The 19854-nt window shown below is 40.5% G+C and overlaps 1 protein-coding gene across 2 annotated transcripts in view; it reads right to left on the reverse strand.

Moving 5' to 3' along the window:
* Positions 1-15430: 15430 nt before the first annotated feature.
* Positions 15431-19854, reverse strand: part of TEX1 (Transducin/WD40 repeat-like superfamily protein) — a 31510-nt gene continuing 27086 nt past the window's right edge. For both annotated transcript variants that reach the window (XR_015186018.1, XM_086497098.1), the window contains exon 11: positions 15431-15773. Coding sequence is in view for 1 of the 2 variants with exons in the window: in XM_086497098.1 (XP_086353224.1) it covers positions 15739-15773 (35 nt within the window). In the remaining variant the exon portion in view is untranslated. The remainder of the gene's footprint in view (positions 15774-19854) is intronic.

Below are 19854 nucleotides of genomic sequence, written 5' to 3' on the forward strand. Positions count from 1 at the left end.
GCACTTGTCATCGCAACAAATCTATACTGAGTACCCGACAATTTCTGGCCACTGAAATTTTTTCTGATATGGTGTACACCAAATGGTCTAATAAACAGATGCGACCAGCATGTAGGGACTTCGTCGCGACACATCATTAAGAATTAGGCGCCAGTGTCAGTCCCAGAGACTCATATCACTACATGTGGAATATGTCTCAAATAAGGATGGCTGGAAAAGCGACATCCATCAAGTACAAGATGTACTTGTGTGTGGAGGAACTGCAAAACACTCCGCGACAAGAGTGAGAGGGACCCTCATTAGCTTGCTCCACACTGGCTAAATCAAACTCCTTGAGTTCCTAGACCATGTTGTATCCCATGTGACAACATGTGCCAAATTGAACCCTACAAGTAGGTTCGTAACAGCATAAGACAGAAAGATAGATTGGGCACTTGGCCCAAAATACTTTGTGCCGACATGCCCTTGACATGACTCTATAACATTCAAGCGTACTTAGACGTCTTGAAAAACCAAGTAAAGCACACTAAAAATGGAATAACACCAAATCAATAGATGCGTACCTGGAGATTTGAACGTAATGTACACTTACCTGTATTCAAATGGAGAGGAGTACGTCCCCTACCTGAAAAAACAAACAGCATTGCATTGGGAACGCTGGGTGTTGCCTTTGCAATCCAAGCCCTTGGATTAGAATCTACATAGTCAAACCCCTTGGTAATACTCTTTGTAGAAACTGCTCAACTAGCAGGTAACGGTAACCAACATGGTCAACCGTGTACAGAATGATTGGAATCAACTTGAAAAGTGTGTCCGTTTGCTACCGCATTTGGTAGATTGCGGAATTCTTTCCTTGAAAGTATAACTGGGAGAGATCAACTGTGATCCTCAATGCAGATCAAACTGTGATCCTTAATGCCTATGGGGTGATGTAGTAATCACCCGCCAGGTCTTACCCCAAAACAGTATGTCCATAAACACTCCGTAGTGCTATAGAGAGAGCTGGAGACTCACACAAGTGGACTATCGAGCTCTTATGGACAGCCATGCTGTCACAACTCATTTCTGCATCTATACTTTCTTGTAGAGATCAGCTTCTGTGAGTTGAAGTTTTTATCAAAAATGCAACTTGAGTGTCACACTGAAAACATGTAGTGCAAAGATGACACCCTAAACATCCTTAATGACAAGACTCTTGCTTGTCCATTAACGTCGATGTGTACTTCCTTGGGTAGATCTTGAAAACAATCACCCAAAGAATGCTAATAGTTGGGTCTTACCCTTAGCCTGACAATGCTCTTAGCCTGTTTGGATCATAGCCCTTATGAAAAATAGTGTGCGATCGACGAACCGATGAAGACTAATTTGAGTAGCATCTTAGCCATGTGCTAGATGTGAGTTAGAGCACCTCGGTGCAAGCTGACTCACGAGCAAAACATGTATGAAAAGTTCTTAGAAGATTTTCAGTTTTTCCGTAGAGAGAGAGATAGAGAACGAAAAGAAGATCATGCTAGCTGAGGAACTTTCTTTGAGTTTTCAGAGTGTGTGCCCAAGCTATGTGTTCTTACGCATCTTATGCCTGACTTGCAGCTTATCGTATAAGCATTCCCCAGTTTTTCGGTATGACTATATGATCGAGAGAGGTAACAGAAAAACACAAAACGCAGTCCGATCCACTGGCCTTGCCGGGGTCGTGATTGTCCTTGACAGAGTTGCAAGTGTGATAGCGGAAGTGTAATGCATGAAGTGGTAGAAGTGAATCCATCGCCTTAGCATGCCTTACATGCAGAATTGTAAGCCCTTGTGGAGAGTGATGGCCTCCAGTGCGAGAACCAAAACTATAAGTGCCTTGCACAGTGTAGACTGGTAGGGATTCTTAAGTGCCTTGCACAGTTTTAGACTGGTAGGGATGCAGTGAGCTGTGATTCCCTGAATCCTTGTTTCATATAAAATTGCCAGAGCACTTTGCTTTGCACAACGACAGTAATTGCCAAGTAAAGTGTAAACAGGAAAAAACTTAAACTTGGCTAACCTGGTCGTTGCTGTAACCAGTTGTCATGAAATTTGGAAGGAAAAACTCGTTCCAAAATGGAAAAACAGGATTATGTGTGCAAAGTATGTGCATCTCATACGTACTTAAGTCTAAGAATTATATCCGTGCTTAATCGTATACCATAGTGATCAAGCACATGCTCAATAAACAAATATCAACTGCGTACCTCATTAAGTACACCTACCGACAAAGCTTGCTGCCGGAAGAATCAAATGAGTCGCCAGCAAGAAGAAACCAAGAAATGATTTTCTGGATTGCCTGCTGCTTAGAATTGAAAGAATGATCGGCCTTGCCCATCACCGATGCCTTATAAGGCACAGGCCATGCCTGAGTTGCCCCTACTACTAGACAATCGTGCCTCATAGAAACCCATGTGGAGGTTATCTCTATCAGAGCCATGCTCCGTAGTCCAAATCATTGTAATGACTACCAAAATTGGACGTAATATGTTGACCTTGGTCATACTGGACCCATAGATAATCTCTGAGGACACCATGGCCAAGATCAACATAGGAACATAGTCTTGCAATACAATTGTATGCATAAAGCGATGAAAATTGCAAGAATGTGAAATTGCGAACCTGATAATCCATTTGTATCCCTGTCCGAGGTCAAGCACTTCCTTTACCATCGACGCCTTATGTGATGTCTGATGATCTTCTTGTGAAATACTTGCATCAACATGCCTGATCGTGTTTAGATGCTTTCCTTCCTGCTGCTGAGGGTCTTGCCCGAGTTGCACCAAGAGGATTGCATGCTTTGCCAATCCTGTCGGATCTTCCCAAAAACTGCATACATGCCCTTGCATGGCACAATCATGCCACTTGCATGCCCTTGCATGCATGTGGTATTATACCCTCACCGATCAGAGGTTCACTCTTGAATCCCTTGATCTACACCAACCGAGCACCATTACTCCATCCATGAATTCCATCATAGGACCGTGCCAGTTTTACTCCATGCCATGAGTTCGAGTCTCCATGGTGAGGAACCGTCTTCTCGTCTGTCCTTGGTGGTCGTATCGATGCCGACTATCCTTGATTGTACACTCGTGCATGAGAATCGAAGAAAAACAAAAAAAAAACGTTAAGAGCAGAAAATAAACTGTAGCTAAGACGTTAAGAACAGAAAATAAATCTACAGCTGAGAAAAAGTATGTAACTCATGGGCCCGTGGCGATGGTGACGGTGTCGACGGGGCTCTTGAATGGGGGGTGTGTAAGCCCCTTAATGCCTTTGAAGGGTGGCCACCCTTGACTATGGGCGGCCCCCAAATGGAAAACAAAAGAAAAATAAAATCCTTAAACAGCGATGGCGGGTAGCTGCGCAGAGCTTGCAGACAAGGCGCTATGCGGTGTGATGCTCGCCAAGCTACGGTCCTATGACGCGAATCGTCCGGCATGGCAGCGCACACCGTTCAAGCCCACTCTCGCGGCAATTGGTGGAGGTCGAAATTCGTTCCCCCCTCGCTGCAAGCGGCCTTGCACACAGGCCTTCACCTTTGATCTCCTCGGTGTCTGCTAAGAAGGCAATCGTTCCTGCCGCCATCTTCTTTCGCCTCTGCAGGGGACCGTGCCCACAGCCATGCCCTGTCCTTGCTCCTCTACCCTCTGCCCGCAAGAACGTCCTGAGAGATAGATGATGCCTTGTCCTTCGAGAGAGAAAAGAGAGAGAGAGAGATAACATGCAAGATCATGCAAGCCTTTCCCCTCTCCTCCATAGCTCGTTCTTCTCCTTCCTCTCCCTAGCTCTGATACCAATGTAAGACCTAGGGTAATTGAACATAGGATCCTCCTCCCTACCGCCCTTTATAAAGGCCTAGCTCCTAGCTCTTGCCCTAAGCGGATCCCCAGTCCACACTGGTCCAGTCCAGGCCCTTGGCCTAGGTCCCTGACCCCCTAGGTTGGGCCTTGCCCCGTAGGACCCTTGTCCTAACATTCCTTATCCATAGATGAAAACTTCACCTCATTCATGACATTGATAATTCAATTTTCTTTATGTTTTTTGAGTTCATAATCTTTCAACTCTCCACACTTCTATGTAAAAAGCCTGGAAAAACAGACAACTTAATCACTATCATGCATGCCTAGTGACACCTGGCACACACCACATCTGTATAGGCTACCAAAATCATAAAAGAACTCATCTTAAAGTCTTTGGGGTGGCCCACATCATTTCACAAAAGCATGTCATTATGTACAAAGTGCTCTTTATTGGACTTGAAAGAAATCCCTCTAAACATAAGAAAACTTGTCTGTAGCTTCTTGGTTATTGTAGCTCAAACTAGGCTAGTGATTTTGATACATGCCATTCCACAATATATTTGTTCTTTGAATGAAAATAAGTGTACAAAATGGCTAAGCAAGGAGCAATCCAGTATGGCTCTATTGACACTTGTGATCCACTATGTACGGTTCAAGAAGGCTATTAGTATATCTATGTGAAAAAACACACATGACCATTCACTTGCAAAAGGAGATCAACTATTCCACAAAACCGCCAAGCATATAGAGGTTCGTTTTGTCAAGAAAAGGCTATGTGCATAAAAGATCACTTTAGATTTGAGGGTGCTCTTATACAAAGCATGATGTGTATCCTTGCATAGACGGACTCCACCACCGTTGGTGGGATTTGTAGACTTGTACTAGGTTTGAAGTGAATGTCAACTTCAGCAAGGGTCCTCTTCTTCCACTATGCTTTGTCCCTAGGTATCTCCCATGACAGGGCACCTTATCTTTTAGAGCTTATATATATAACTCTTTGTAGCCCCAGAGTACGACAAAGCTATTCCAATAGATCACAGTTGCAATTCTATTGTCCTTCTTCTTCTTTTCCATAATTTTTGGCTCTGTCTTGTTTCTTTTACTTTTTTTGATAGTTTTGTATAACTTGATTTTTATGTCTTTTGTACAACTTCTAGATTGAAGCTTATATGCCATGATGTTTGCCTTTCATGCATAAAATTTTATTACGAAGAAAAATTGCATACGCTTGGATATAAATTACTCAATTTCCACTAAGATTTTAGTTGTAAATCCAACACACATTTGGTACACAAGGACATCTTGTGGCTTCTTTGTTTTGGTTCAAGTAGAGTGCATAAGATGTAATTTTAGAAGAACCACAAATAGAGCGAACTATTTGACACATGGGATGAAATGATTCTTTGAGTATATTATTTTCTTATAAAATATAACTTCTGGAATGCGATATCAGAAGAGAATTCAATTTAAAAAATAGCATAATACCAAATTTTGTCTCCAAAAGAACTAGTTGTAGATCCAATAAAAGTATAAAATTTTTAATGCACACACACCTTTGTACACAAGGACATCTGATTGCTCCTTTGTTTTGGTTCAAGTAGAGTGCATAACATCTAATTTTAGAAGCATCACAAAAGGAGCGGACTATTTGACATATGGGATGGAATGATTTTTTTTTTAAATATTATTTTTTGATAAAGTATTTCTTTTGGAATATGATACCAAAAGAAAATTCAATTTAAAAAATATCATAATACAAAATTTTGTCTCCAAAAGGGCAAGTACATTGTTTATAAAATGCTACAAGATTACTGTCAACATTAATGAGTGTATAAACTTGTACAAGAAAACCTTACTATTTAGATATAAGAATAGGCCATTCCTTTGATGATAAAAGTCTATTAAACCTTAATCTAGTTATGTGTCCCCTAGTTGTGAACAATACCTATCCCGTCAAGGTCCGCTGTCGGAGGGATGAGAATCCTGACCCTCCATCTACGCTCAACTATCAGCCGTAATTTGAGCTTTGGGTTGGCAGATGTACGACACATCAACAGCCAAAAAATTTGGACCTACTCTACCAAGTCACACCGAATACGTTGCATGCCAAGTCAACGTAGAGAATACGAAGCAGCACTTGTCCCGCACCTGGGAGCTCTACTCATCCAATGCCTAAGAGCCATCTCAGCACTCGTAATATGTCTAGGGGTTGCAGTCTTGCACAACACACACGAGCTCCTGCGCCCGTTCTCAATCAGTCATGCACCTACTGTTGGCCACTACTGGACCTCGTCTCTCAGTAAGTGAATGTTGGGCCCCTCCCCCAGACCCTGGACGGCCCGGAATGGTCCTTAAGTGACCATTCCCTGCAATACTGCTCCCGCCAATGACTCCCGACCTCCGCCGATTGCATGGACCTCCGCCGATCGCCATGCAATCGTAGTATTACAAGGAATGGTCACTCAAGGACCATTCCCTACCCCATCACTAACGTCTAAGAGTAAATTCATCATGCAAGCAAAAGTTATCTCATCCCCGGCATATAAGAGTTAATGAAATATGCAGGAAAAACTTTTTAATAGAGAAGGATAAGTTAGGGGCAATGAATTTGGTATTATGTGAAGAATTTAATAAAACAAGAGTAAGTACGTAGCTAGTAGAACCACCATCAAAGAAAAAATACAACTTCATTAACAAGACATCTAAATATTGAATTTGATATCATGTGAAGAATTAAATAAAACTAGAGTATGTGCATAGCTATCCGAACCACCATCGAAGAGGACAATACAACTCCAAAGACTTTAACAAGTTAACTAAATATTTTCTCTTATGTCTCTTATTTTTCTTATCTTAATCTCTTTTTACTAACGCCAAATCATGTCCTTGCCACTATATTTATAGCAAAAAAGAGCATTTACAATATAGAGAATGTTTATACTATGAATGCCGACATTGGTTTAGAAAATGTTGAACCGATTCAATTTTTGGAATGTATTAATGATTCGATTACATTGTTAATTTTGATTAAAAGTGTTGGCACGTGTGGAAACATTGTCCAAGTTGTTGCAATGATTAAGCTTGTCAAAAAAAGGGGTGTGGCATTTAATCCATGGCATAGTATAGTCATTTACAAAGAGAGAGAGAGAGAGAGAGAGAGAGAGAGGAAATTTTAACATTGTGAAAATAGTCCCGAGAGGCCTCAAAGATCTATCTAATGAGTATTGGATCTGAAAAATGTTAAAAAGGTCTTTATCAACCTTCACCACTAAAAGTAAAAACAAAAGAGAGAGAGAGAGAGAGAGAGAGAGAGAGAGAGAGAGAGAGAGAGAGAGAGAGAGAGAGAGAGGAGCAAGTCTTCACCACTGTAATCACTAGAGCTAGAGGCTTCATTGTATGCTCCTTATTCACTTGTATAGAGATAAGAAATGAGGATAGTAATGTAGGTGGTGACACATGTTCATCTCGGGAAAAGTGGCTAGGGCACAACCTTGAGCATCAACAATAGATGCCTATAGAATCTTGGCAATGTCAGCCCTTTCCTCATTAGATTTGGGATAACCCTCTCAGCTCAATTTCACATATGGAGGCAATGGAGTAGAAATTGCCCTCCCCCTTCTTTCCCTATTGAAATGCTTCACTACAGAAAAAGTGTATTTTTGTGACAAGTAAAAAACCTTATTCAGTCTGTCCCGAATACTATGCATGCCAAGAATATGGCTTTCTTCACCCAAATCCTTCGTGTCAAGGATATAATCAATGTCTCTCCACATATACCGTGGAGACTTCATAAAAGCATCAAACTTGTGATACCATTTTTGTGGTGCATCTTGAAACCACAAAGGCTTCTCTTTAGCTTGCATACAAAGTTATTTTCTACCTTAGCAGCAAAACCTTCTTGCTTCTACACATAAAGGTCTTCATGAACATTGTCTTGACATCCATTTGGACTAGCTCCATTTGTCTGCAAGGTAGGAATATTGACAACTAGAACAAAAGACTCGTCAAAATATAGGCCCTGCATTTGCTTGTTGAAATGTTTGGCAACCAATGTAGTATTGTACTTTGGATTACCATCTTCAGATGTGATCAACTTGTAGACACATTTTCATGACAAGGCATTTTCCCCTTTAGGCAAGGGTACTAAGTCCCAAGTATCCATCTTTGATTTCATAGCACCCTCCCGCTTAAACTTGTTATCCTATAACATAGCCTCATCATAGTAAGAGGGCTTGCCCTAATTTTTTCTAGTCTTAATGGCCTTCTCGATGTAGTAGGATGTGTATGAGTAGTCAACTATCCCATTGGTGTTTCAACACCACTTGATACATTGCCAGTACTCACTACATGGTCACAGCTATTGGTAGCATCATTTTGCACACTTTCTTCACCCTGTGGGCATGGACAACCGCTTATCTTTGTTCATGAATAGGCGGTGTAACATGTTGAAACATAACCTTCCTCACCTGGACCTCTTTGGTAAGGTTCTTGTGCATTTTCTATTCATTAAATATCACATCATTGCTACAGATAACCTTATGAGAGACTAGATCCCACAAGTAATAACCCATTTCACGACCTTCTCCATAGCCAATGAAAATGCACTTTGTTGAATTTGACTTTACTTATGTCCAAGCTCCTTGGATACATGAACAAATGTTCCACAACCAAATACTTGCAAATGGTCATAATGATGGATTTCACCCACTGCATGATTCTTCTACAATGAGACCATCAAGTGTCTTATGTGATGATCAATCGGTCAAATGAAATGCATTCTTAAGAGACTCGGGCCAATATCCATTTGACAGGTTAATATGAGATAATATACTACGAGTTTCCTCTTAAATTGTGGAATTCATTATCCCAAAAACACCATTTTGGGAAGGTTTATGAGGAGCACTAAGCTCTTTCCTAATTCCATTTGTATCACATAAACTTTATAAGTCTTTGAAGACATACTCTCCATCATCATCCATCCATAAGAATCAAAGCCTCCTTTTTGACTGATTTTTTACTGAGGTAGTCCAGGACAACGACAAGAGAAATGGCCTCTTAGCACCTCTCAAGGAATCCTCTTGCTCATAGGGATTGGGACCTAGCACCAGCACAACTCTAAAATCCCAAACAACACCACACACAAATGTAAGGGCACCATCTAGTTCTTTGGGTCACGAACTAGGATGTGAAGTGAGAGGGGAAGAGAGAGGAAGAGAGACAGAGAGAGATACTATGTCATCCTGCAATCTTAATTTTTGACCAAAAAGGATGTGTCACACAATGAGAAAGAGAGAGATGTGTATCACACTTCTTGCTTAAACATGCATATATCAAAGCTTTAACATCACTGACACAATGAATGGAGCTCCTCAAAATCAAGCCACAACACACACAAAGAATCATGACCCTACAATAATCAAGTCATCAAAATCCCCATTAGTAATGATAAAAAATCACACTCAGAAGCCATCCTATGTACCAGTCAAACAAGTAAAACAACGACACTTAGCTTACTCTTGCACAATTTCATAATGCGTAGTTTTTGACAAAGACAAGGAGAAAACCAAGCTACAAGGTCAAAAAATGAGGAGATTTTCATGCTCTTACAAGTCTTACATTCCTTAATTTTCTATGTATCTTTTCACAAAACTCTCCACATCTTCACCACCATAAAAAACATCCACACATTCTATGAAATCAAATGCAAAGGAGTGCCACCGTGGGGAAGACAAAGTCAATTCTCTTTGGCCACAAAATACCACGAAGAGGAATTGAGGTGGATCCATCTAAAACTAAAGCTCTCACGGAATTCTCGTCCCCTAAAAGTGCCAAAGCCACATCATTGATGCAAAAAGTGAAGTACATGGCAAGGTTCATTCATTTAGCTTCTTAGTTGTTGCATCCAATCCAAAAACTAACTCAAAGAATAGAGTTTGCATAGTCTCCTGCTTTAGAGGAGTATTTCAAGGGTACAAAGATGGCCTTGTTGAGCTTCCAACATTGATGTCATTGTGTTTGTATTTTCTTTTCTTTGTATATCTAAGTGTTGGCAGGGAGACAATAGGAGCCATACTCTTATAGTAAGATCCACATAATAGTAGAATGAGGCTAGTGTACTTTGTTACTAGGGTAATAAGCATTATCAAAAAAGGATATAATTTAGTCGAGCTAATGATGCTTGCACTCATATTTGTAGTGAGAAATTTTAAGTCTTCTCTTTCCCAAAACCTTTTTTATCCTTATTATAGAGCTTATTACCTTTGGTGTGATCATGAATAACACTAAGCCCGAAGATTATACAGTGGCTGATGGAGTTGCAAGGATATGAGTATACCTTCAAGTTAGAAGATAGCGTGAGAGTCTCATTTGCAAATATTCTCGCCTATCCAATGCATGAGAAGATCATCAAAGTACCCAATGTTAAGTGACTCCCTCCACCACCACCACCCAAAGTTCTTTTAAATGCTTATACTGTATTCTTTTATGGTGCTTTTGAAGAGCCACATGTAAAGCATGGGAAGGATTTGTTTTGGTGATCCCCCAAGGTGAAGAAGTAACAAAATAACAAGTGACTTTGGAAGGATAAAAAAGCAACAACGAAGCGAAGTATGAAGTTCTAAGTAGTGGTTGAAGACACTTAGCCCAAAAGATACAACTTATGGTAACACGTGACACAAGGTGAGGTGTGAGTACAAGGGTCTTAGGGAGGGCCTAGGTAAGGGCATATGAGGCCAAATGGCATTGGAAAGGAGACATCTATGGCAAGGGTTATTTAAGTGATGGTTGGGTGGAGAAGTAGATGCCATTCTCCATATCCTCTTATTGGTCTTAGAGCTCCTCGATTTTGGGGAGAAGGGGTCATGGACCACCAAAAGTTTACAAGTGCATGGGCATGAAAATATCCCATGGTGGGTCGAGAAGATAGGTGAGCCACATGGGAAAGACCCCTTGCACACAAAGCAAGGTTGCCGTGGACCTACATGAAACAAGGAGCACCTAGATTGTTGAGGTCACCTTGGCAAGGGAAGAAGATCTTGCTTTTGTAGTAGCTCAAGCCAAAGCGCCCATAGCAAGTAAGCTCTTCTTCTTCTCTCTTGTTTGGATATGTAAACCACAATGGACCACTCCCACCAAGAGTCAAAACGCTTTGAAGGTTGAAGAGCCATCAAACTAGTATGGTCCAATGAACAAGCACACAAGGTTTTGTTGGTAGATTTTGCAGGGTTTTAGGATTATCTAGTAAAGGTCTCAAGGGCAAAGCCAAAGGGTTTTGGTTAAGGGGGTTTATTCCTACACAAAAGTGCTTCAACATCTTCCCGCAACTCAAAAGTGTTGGAGAATTCTTGGAAATTGAACATGAGAAGATTTCAACCACTACATAAGAAGTGTTTAGAATTTTCATCTCTGAAATTGTTTAGTTTCAACAAAAAAAGGCCAAGAAAGGAAGCAAGGCTTCATGCAAGGCTCATAGCCGGCAAAACCCATGCAAGGGCATGCAAGAGTCCGCATGGGTTTCAAAGGGCTCCAAACTCTCAACGTACAAGCTAGAAGGCCTTATTGTTGGAAATCAAGGGCTCTCTTAAACAACGTATATGCATATGCACATCCCATGCAGGTGTCTTTTTATGTATGCACAAATGTGCATCTTTTTACATATGCACAAGGGTGTCTTTGGTAAAATGAAGTTAGATGATTTAAATGTTGGCAAGGTCAATTAAAAAGGGTGCATCCAAGGTATGATTATTAGATGTACTTAGCTCCACACATGAAGGATTTTTTATGTTTTTTATATGATGTAAAACACTTGACAACGTCAATTCTAATTAAGATATGCAAGGCATGCACAACAATGCACACGTACATAGGGCTTTTATGTTATCACTTTTGCACGAGGGTCCTTATGGAATTTTGTATAAGGGCACAAAATATTTATAATTGGAATTTATTTTATGCTATTCACATTTTTATTATGCTTTGAATTTGGAATTGTTTTTTAAGACATTTATTTGCCTCTATGGACGAATAAAGAGTCATTTATGATTGAGTTGATTGAGTTCTTCATTTTATATGCAAGCAATAGATGTTGCTTTTTCTTATTAGTAAGCATGGTTTATGAATGGTGGTGAACTAGTCAAGTGGCATTTATTTTACCGATTCTTAATCATTTTATATTCAAATATTCCATTGCTATGCTCTCTTTTTTATGCATGACATGTTTTTCGCTGATATATTGAAGGTCCACATGGTAAGACCTAAAGGATTTATGCTCGAGGCAAGGGTCCTAGAATATGACAAGAGTTCCTAAGCTATTGAGATGGCTCCACCTACAAACACGGGTCCTATGATGGTGTTGCAATACTGACAATGTTTATTTATTATTCAGAGGCTTTGTATTGGACAAGGAGGGTAGGTACACTCATCTCACTCTACCCTACTGATGATTTCCTTATGTAGATTTCATCACATAGGATGTTCATTTTTGGACAAAGACATGCATCGCTATCAAGGTAGCAACTAGGCAAACAACTAACCCTTTTAATGTTTTCCAAATTCTTGAAAGCAAGAGTGGATAATGAAGATCCCATAACTACAAGGGTGGAGATCTAGTCTATGGCACTTATTATATATCACAAGTATGGATAATATGGCTTAGAAATGCATGGAGTTAAATTCATCCATATAAATGCAAAGTCTCTTTTTGCAAATGAGAGTGACACAGATGGTCAATGTATTGACAACAATATATGGTACATATTCCACATGTCGATAGTATGAACTCTCATGGATTATGATATTGACACCATGTTTTCACATGTGTCATGATAGGTCCTAATAAGGTGTGGATCACTCTTGTTCTATGAGGATCATTAATGCACTCTCTTTTTAGACAATTATGTTGCCAGATTGTCTATTTAGCTATGATTAAAATCCAACCTGCAAAAGTGCCAAGAATAAGTATTATGATTAAGCTTTGGACTCATCGATGTATGTAGATTTCCAAATTGACCATAATATCATCCTCTACTTTGACTGGAAATTTGTCCTTCAAAAGAATGGATGTATCAATTATATTTGAATCATCGTACCATCTTGAATGCCCTTTGAGATATCTTGTGCCAATTATTTGTGGATCATGGTGGATGTAAAAGAGAGAGAGATGTTTTATTTGAATCTCTATCACCACTTCAGCACTTGGATCATAAGTTGGCATATATTTGGTGTGTTTCTCTAAAACATTCTCTTTATTATTTTCACAGTACAAGGAAAGAAATATGGCAAGAAAAATGATTCCTTGATTGAGCTTGGATAAGAATTAGAGAGACAACACTTGAGGATTGATGTGTTTCAAAATACACACAATTTCTTAGAGTTACAAAATTCCTCTCATTGCAACACCCTCTTACAATGGATAAAATAAAGAACATATCAATACAACAAGATTGCAAACCGCCAAGATTCTAAGGGCATACACAACATTCAAGATATGATTCACCTTATGTTAGTTTATGTATGGAAGTCACTTACACCCTTGGTGGAAAGTATGATACTCAAACCCTCTCAATGGTATGTTTAGGTACAAGCTTCTTTATGCACCAAGGTCTTTGGTACATAAGGAACTCACAATGCTCACTCTCTCCTTATACAACTAGGGTTATAGATGGTGAGTTTTGGATGATGGATGATTGTTTGCTAATGAATATTTACAAGGGAAAACATGGTTTAAGAATATTTTTTATTTTTTATGGGAATGGGCTTCTCTTGCCTCTTGAGTCACATGGATGTGGGCTCAAGGGAAATAATTGTTTGAGGGTGAAAAGAGAGAAATATTTAGAAGGGTGAGTGAATTTTTTTGGTTGTCTACTACAAAACCATAAGTAGTGTTTAGTGATCACTAAAAATAAGATTTAACCATACATGTACACATAGGTGAAATGGTTTGAACGAGTGAAGGAAGAGGGGTTAACGAGGTGCGTTAATCCTTAGGGCATTGATTAAGCTTTGAACTCACCAATGTATGTAGATATCCAAATTGACTGGTCTCATTCTTATTTCACTTCTTGTTTACATCACCGAGGTTGTTTGAAGTGATGAACATGAGAGTTTTGGTGGATTAAGAACTCGTTATTTCAAAGGTTAAGCATGGCATACATGCTAAAGTTTTATGCATTTTGAACATAGAAAAGATGAATTGGTGAGCTAGAAGTGATAGAGAGAGATATGGAGAGGGTGGTGTGTGTGTGTGTGTGTGTGTGTGTGTGTGTGTGTAGTGGTAGATATGGAGGTGAGAGAGGAGGGGAATACTGAAGAAGGTGAGAGGGGAGATGTAAATGGTGAAGAAGGTGAGAAGTGAGATACGAAAACTATGTAGGTGAGAGAGGAGGGGAATGGTGAAGAAGGTGAGAGGAAAGATGGAAATTGCAACTTTGGGTGAGGGAGAGATACGGAAACTATGTATGTGAGAGAAGAGGGGAATGGTGAAGGAGATGAGAGGAGAGATGGAAATTTCAACTTTGGGTGAGGGAGAGAGATGAATGAGTATTGTCCTGAAGGTCAGAAAGGAGGTTGATAACATTGTGGATGACATGTTTCCCCATGGCATGGGCAAACTAGGGTCCACCATTTTTGCCAAATCCTTGGATCCATAGCTCCAAGAATTTCCAAAACATATGAGCCAAAAATTCAACTAATAAGCTAGAACTTTCGTGTTTTCAACTTTGGAAAGGAGGTGCTCCAAAAAATTCCCCCCAAAAAAAGTGTCTTTTCTCACATCTCAGAGTCTGTGTGGCCCCCTTTTGGTTAACTTTTCATGTGGCTCCAAAAGTGAGCCCCTCAGTGCATGCAAGAATGGAAGGGCCCCTTGACCATGTGGCTCCAAAAGTGGGCCCCTCATAGTGCATGTAAGAATATATAGACTAGTATATTGACTACGGTGGAATCTAAGATGATGAGCTCATGGTATATACACGTAAAATAAAAAACATATAAAAATATAGAAATAAGGGAATCAAATGATTTAGAGAAAAATTCTTGAGATAGTGAAAATATTCTTGGGATCTTTATGCTAGAGTGAAGTTCCACAAGGAAAAAGATAGACCCACGTGTGTGATTATTTATGGACATACTTCTATACATCATGTAGGTGAAAAATATTACAACTAATAAAATAGTGAGAAGTGGAATACTTAGTCCTAGTAAAACACACCCCTAAATCCAAGTTTATACATAATAATGAGAAGTGGAATACTTAGTCCTAGTAAAACACACACCTAAATCCAAGTATATACATAATACTCTCGCACACATGCACATCCACAAACAATACTTGTGTCCTAATTACAAAGAGATAATTACATACAAACGTGGACCATGATATTTAATTCACATTCTTTGTAGTAGTTATTGCTTGTGTTTTCCTTGTGCTTGGTTTTGTTATCTTTGTATTTGTAATACTTGGATGAGTGATTGTTCTTGCCACAATGCTAGCCCTCAAGATAAGGTAATTGAACTAAGATCATGAATAGTGCATCTATCATCCACATATTTTACAATAAGCCTGAGCCTTGCTAATGCAAACATAGACAACCGATTCTTCTTGATCCCATGCAAAATAAGTATATCAAAAAGTGTGAAGGAACTTCCATTAAATGTAGTAAATACAATCTCTTCAACTCTCTAATCTGGATAAGAGGCATTTTTGGCACAAGTGACATCATTCCCATTGGCGACAACATCAAGAGAAGTCAACAAGTCACAATGAGATGTAATATACTTTGTAGCATCACTCTCAAAATGCCACACATGTGAATCTACAACCTCAATCATGCGTGCATCATTTGAGAGAAGGGTCATACTGACATAGCGCACTAAAAACCTATTTTACATCAATAACAAAATTTGCAAATTTTGTAAGGGAGGTCGCACGCTAAGGCGTTTCAAATCCAAACACACGGAAAACACCTGCAACAACCAAAACAAGAAACCATATCACTTATTGCTTACAACAAGAGGGAATGAAGGAAGAGGGAGGGATGGAAAAGAGGAAAAAGGGGGCCCCTGCAGGAAAGGGGGGAGGGGGGGGTTGGGTGGTTTCTCTAGGCACACTTGGGTTTCCTCCTCTTATTCACACCCACACCCATGAAAAGAGAAGGTTATTCTCCCCTTATTCACATGCACAACACTCATGAAAACAGAAGGTTATTCTCCTCTTATTCACATGCACAACACCCATGAAAACAGAAGGTTATTCTCCTCTCTCTCTCTCTCTCTCTCTCTCTCTCTCTCTCTCTCTCTCTCTCTCTCTCACACACACACACACACACACACACACACACACATTTTATTATCGTCCTCAGAGGTCAAATATGTTGGGACCAAAGATACATGTGATGTAATATGTGTGGGGTGTGGGGCTAATAAGTGATTCTCAATGCTCAAGGATTGTGGTGATGAGAATTGCAATGGAGAGCCGAACTATGGCTAGGAGAGGAAAGTGTGTACATCTATGTCATGGCCGAAAATGTGAGGGAAGCAACTTCATATGTGAGTAAAATATGAGCACTCTAGCATTGTGTGGTGCTCAGACTCTCGAACTTGTAGTGACTGAGCATGGTCGATTGGACTCTTCTCCATTGGCCCAACGTCCCACCTCACATCGAAGGGAGTGGAACTAAGTCAAATGGTGTAACAGGCTTGGACACTCCAAGCGAGAAATCAATAGCAACACATGAACAAAAACTTAGAGAGAGAGAGAGAGCCCAACGCAGTTCCGTGCCCAACGGTATTGGCCCCAAAGTCTGGCGCCCCTTTCGGTAATTCTTTATCATTAATCATTGCAAAGTACAACTCCCGAGGGACCTCGGCTCTCAGACTCTGCGTCCACATGCTCTGCAAAGTGAGGCCTCCCAAAAGTGTCTGATCCCCAAAAGCTGCAAGCGTGAATCGCGGAAACCTGTACAGCCTACCACGTGGCACAGACACAAATCCAGCACTTGCACAAAGACGACAGTCAACATCCACATCACATTCAAATCAAATTACATAAAGTCCATCGAGATCTCGGACCATGATCTCTCGGCTACCATTTTTAGCAATCGCATCTAGATCCACATCGGATCTCACTGATGTCGGATGGACTAACTCTTATTGCTATCATGCCCATCTCATATGGAATCTCAAGACCAAAATGCTGCAGTCATTTCATCTTTCAAACATGCACTCGAACACGACTCACATGAGAGAGCACACATAAATTAGGATCATTTTGGGAATTCCCATATCGAAGTACTTTCATAAAGTCATACAACAGCATACTGTCAGCCCGTTAGTATCCCTGAAATCCAAAAGGAAATCGGTGACTTTATTCCATTTGGGTACCTTGTGACAGAGGAGCAGAGTGACTCCCCTCTTGTGATGTCCGATCTGCACCATATTCAACCCTATTAATCTACGGGATCTCTCGGAATAGTCGAAGCTAGACCAAAAGTATCAAGGTAAAGTTTTAGTATCTGAGGAGTATTTGCTAGGTCCTCCTCCTCCATCCACTTCGCATCCAATGTCGTATAGTTCTTGTTCTTGACTAAGAACCGCCGTCACTTTACCTTTCTGCTCTCTTCCACTTCAGGTTGCTCCTCAAGCTCCATGTCAATTGGCACCTCACCCTTGAAAGGTTTCAATAGACTCACATAAAAAGCATTATGAATCTTCTAAGAATCTTGCAAGTTCAGTCGGGAGACACATCATTTATCTTCTCTTGAATCTCGAAAGGGCCATAGTACCGCGTACTTAGCTTTGGAGAGCCGCTCCTTTCCCTTTCGTTTCCTTAGGTGTGCCTTCTCAAATCGTAAGAGCACCCAATCATCTTCCTTCAACTGCAAGTCCCGTCGATGTTTGTTGGTTGCCTTCTTATGTCGTGCTTTAGACTTCCCAAGAGCCTCATTCATGGGAAATCTTTTATCTACCAATTGATTCCCTTTTCGTTTCTTTCCTTGTACCCTGGGACCTATGGGTAGGTTCGCTAGCTTCCCCTATCCATAGGGACGTCAATCTCAATCATTGAAAACCCTGAGACGCACTATCATCTAATCCCCTTTTTTCTCCGGACCGTTGATGAACTTGCATCCGGTTCCCTTAGTTCGTCAGAACCTTCGGATGTGCTCCCATCTAATTCTCCAAAATCCTGTGACGAGTTATCATCCGGTTCCTCTGACTCATTCTTTTCACTGACAAACTCATGTCTTGTTGAGATGGATACTATCCTATCCGTAGGATAAGTTAATGAGCCGCCATGCATTCCAAATCGTTGCTTAGCATGTCCCATAAGTCTCTAAATGGAGTCAGACTTCTAGTTTAGAAAATAGTCTCAAATCTCTTTTGGCAAACCACAGCAAAACCGCTCAATCTGGTCTCTCTGACAAATAAGTATCCCAAAACCTCATCTCTTTCGGCAAACCACAGCAAAACCGCTCAATCTGGTCTCTCTGACAAATAAGTATCCCAAAATCTCTAACATTAGTCATCCAATGGACCTTTCTTAGTCATTCTCAATTACCTCAAATGGCGCCTTCCTCATCGAAGAATGAACTGTGTTATTGTAGGCAAACTCCACCAGGGGCAAATACTTTTCTCCGCGGAGTTCTGTGTCCAGAGGTATTGGCCCCAAAGTCTAGCGCCCCTTTGGGTATTTCTTTATCATTAATCGTTGCAAAGTACAACTCTAAGGGACCTCTACTCTCAGACTCTGCGTCCAGATGCTCTACAGAGTGAGGCCCTAAGGGCTCTTTTATTCTTGCAAGGGATGCCCCAAAAGCAATCAGTTCAAAAGCAATCAATCCCAAAAGCTACTACCATGAATCGCGGAAATCCGTACAGCTTGCCACGTGGCACAACCAGCACAAAACACACAATTTTCGTACAACATGCCACGCGGGCATTCGTACAATCTGCCACATTGGCATATCAGTGCGATTTACGGAACTCTCTTTCACAGTGCAAGCTTATCGTCTTTAGGATTTTAGGCCCCTCAGTCGGGATACCATAAATTGGTACAACTTTGAGCTTCGGTTCTTTAATTCTGTGTCCCCTGGGCCCCATCGAACGGTGACCTTTACGACATTTTATTTGGAATCTGTTTGGGTGGTCATGCCACGTCATCATTTTGTGACAAATGGACTAGGATAGTGTGTATCACCCACAAGGGGATAGGCTCAAACATCTAAGGGTGAGTACGGTTTCCTCTTTCGATGAAGAATATGGTTTTGTGGTCGGGGGCAATATGGGTGGTGTAAAGTACGAAGCATGACCCATTGGATTCCTTCCAAGCTGTAATACATTGGCCTTGTAGAAAAGCTTCATTCACTTTTAAGTCTATTAAGGCATCATGTAGCAAGTGTGATACATCCTATCTCTCAAACCACTTCTACAGTCTTGCATCCATCTCATGCTCAAGATCTTACTTTTATGCGTCTTTTAAATTTTTTTCCTTATTTCCCATGCAATTGTAGGAAGTTGATTTAGGAGTTTTGACGCATCTTTATCATGTACTCTACAAACCTCTCCATGTCCATAACCCCAATTGGAAAAGATCGATTCTTAAACTCTTTCCAAGTAGACTTTGAAATGCTCCCGTCCCACACTTCAAGTCCATAAAGAAGAACCAACGTCACGAATAAATTTGTCAAAATCTTGAGAGCCCGACATTTAGCATCCCCTGCATTACACATGTTCTCAGGGCCAAGGTACTTAAAGCTCTCAACCACTTCAAGCATCTCATTGTTGTACGCAAGGCATGGCTTCTCCTTATAGTTCGTTTCACAAGCATTATCTTTGTTTTTGGATTCATTCACAATCAGCCCACTGTGCAAGCAAAATATTTCAAGGACAATCATAAGCTTTTGTGCATCCTCTAAAGTTTGTGATAGAAGCACTACATCATCCGCTTACAACAAAAGCATGATTACCTTGTTGCATAAAGTCAAGTTCCATTTGTTCCAATCGATCAATGCACCACACACAGTTGGTGACAATGGACATCCATGTTTAA

This window comes from Adiantum capillus-veneris, chromosome 23 (genome assembly GCF_014529385.1).
Source record: "Adiantum capillus-veneris isolate H3 chromosome 23, ASM1452938v2, whole genome shotgun sequence".
Classification (NCBI taxonomy): domain Eukaryota; kingdom Viridiplantae; phylum Streptophyta; class Polypodiopsida; order Polypodiales; family Pteridaceae; genus Adiantum; species Adiantum capillus-veneris.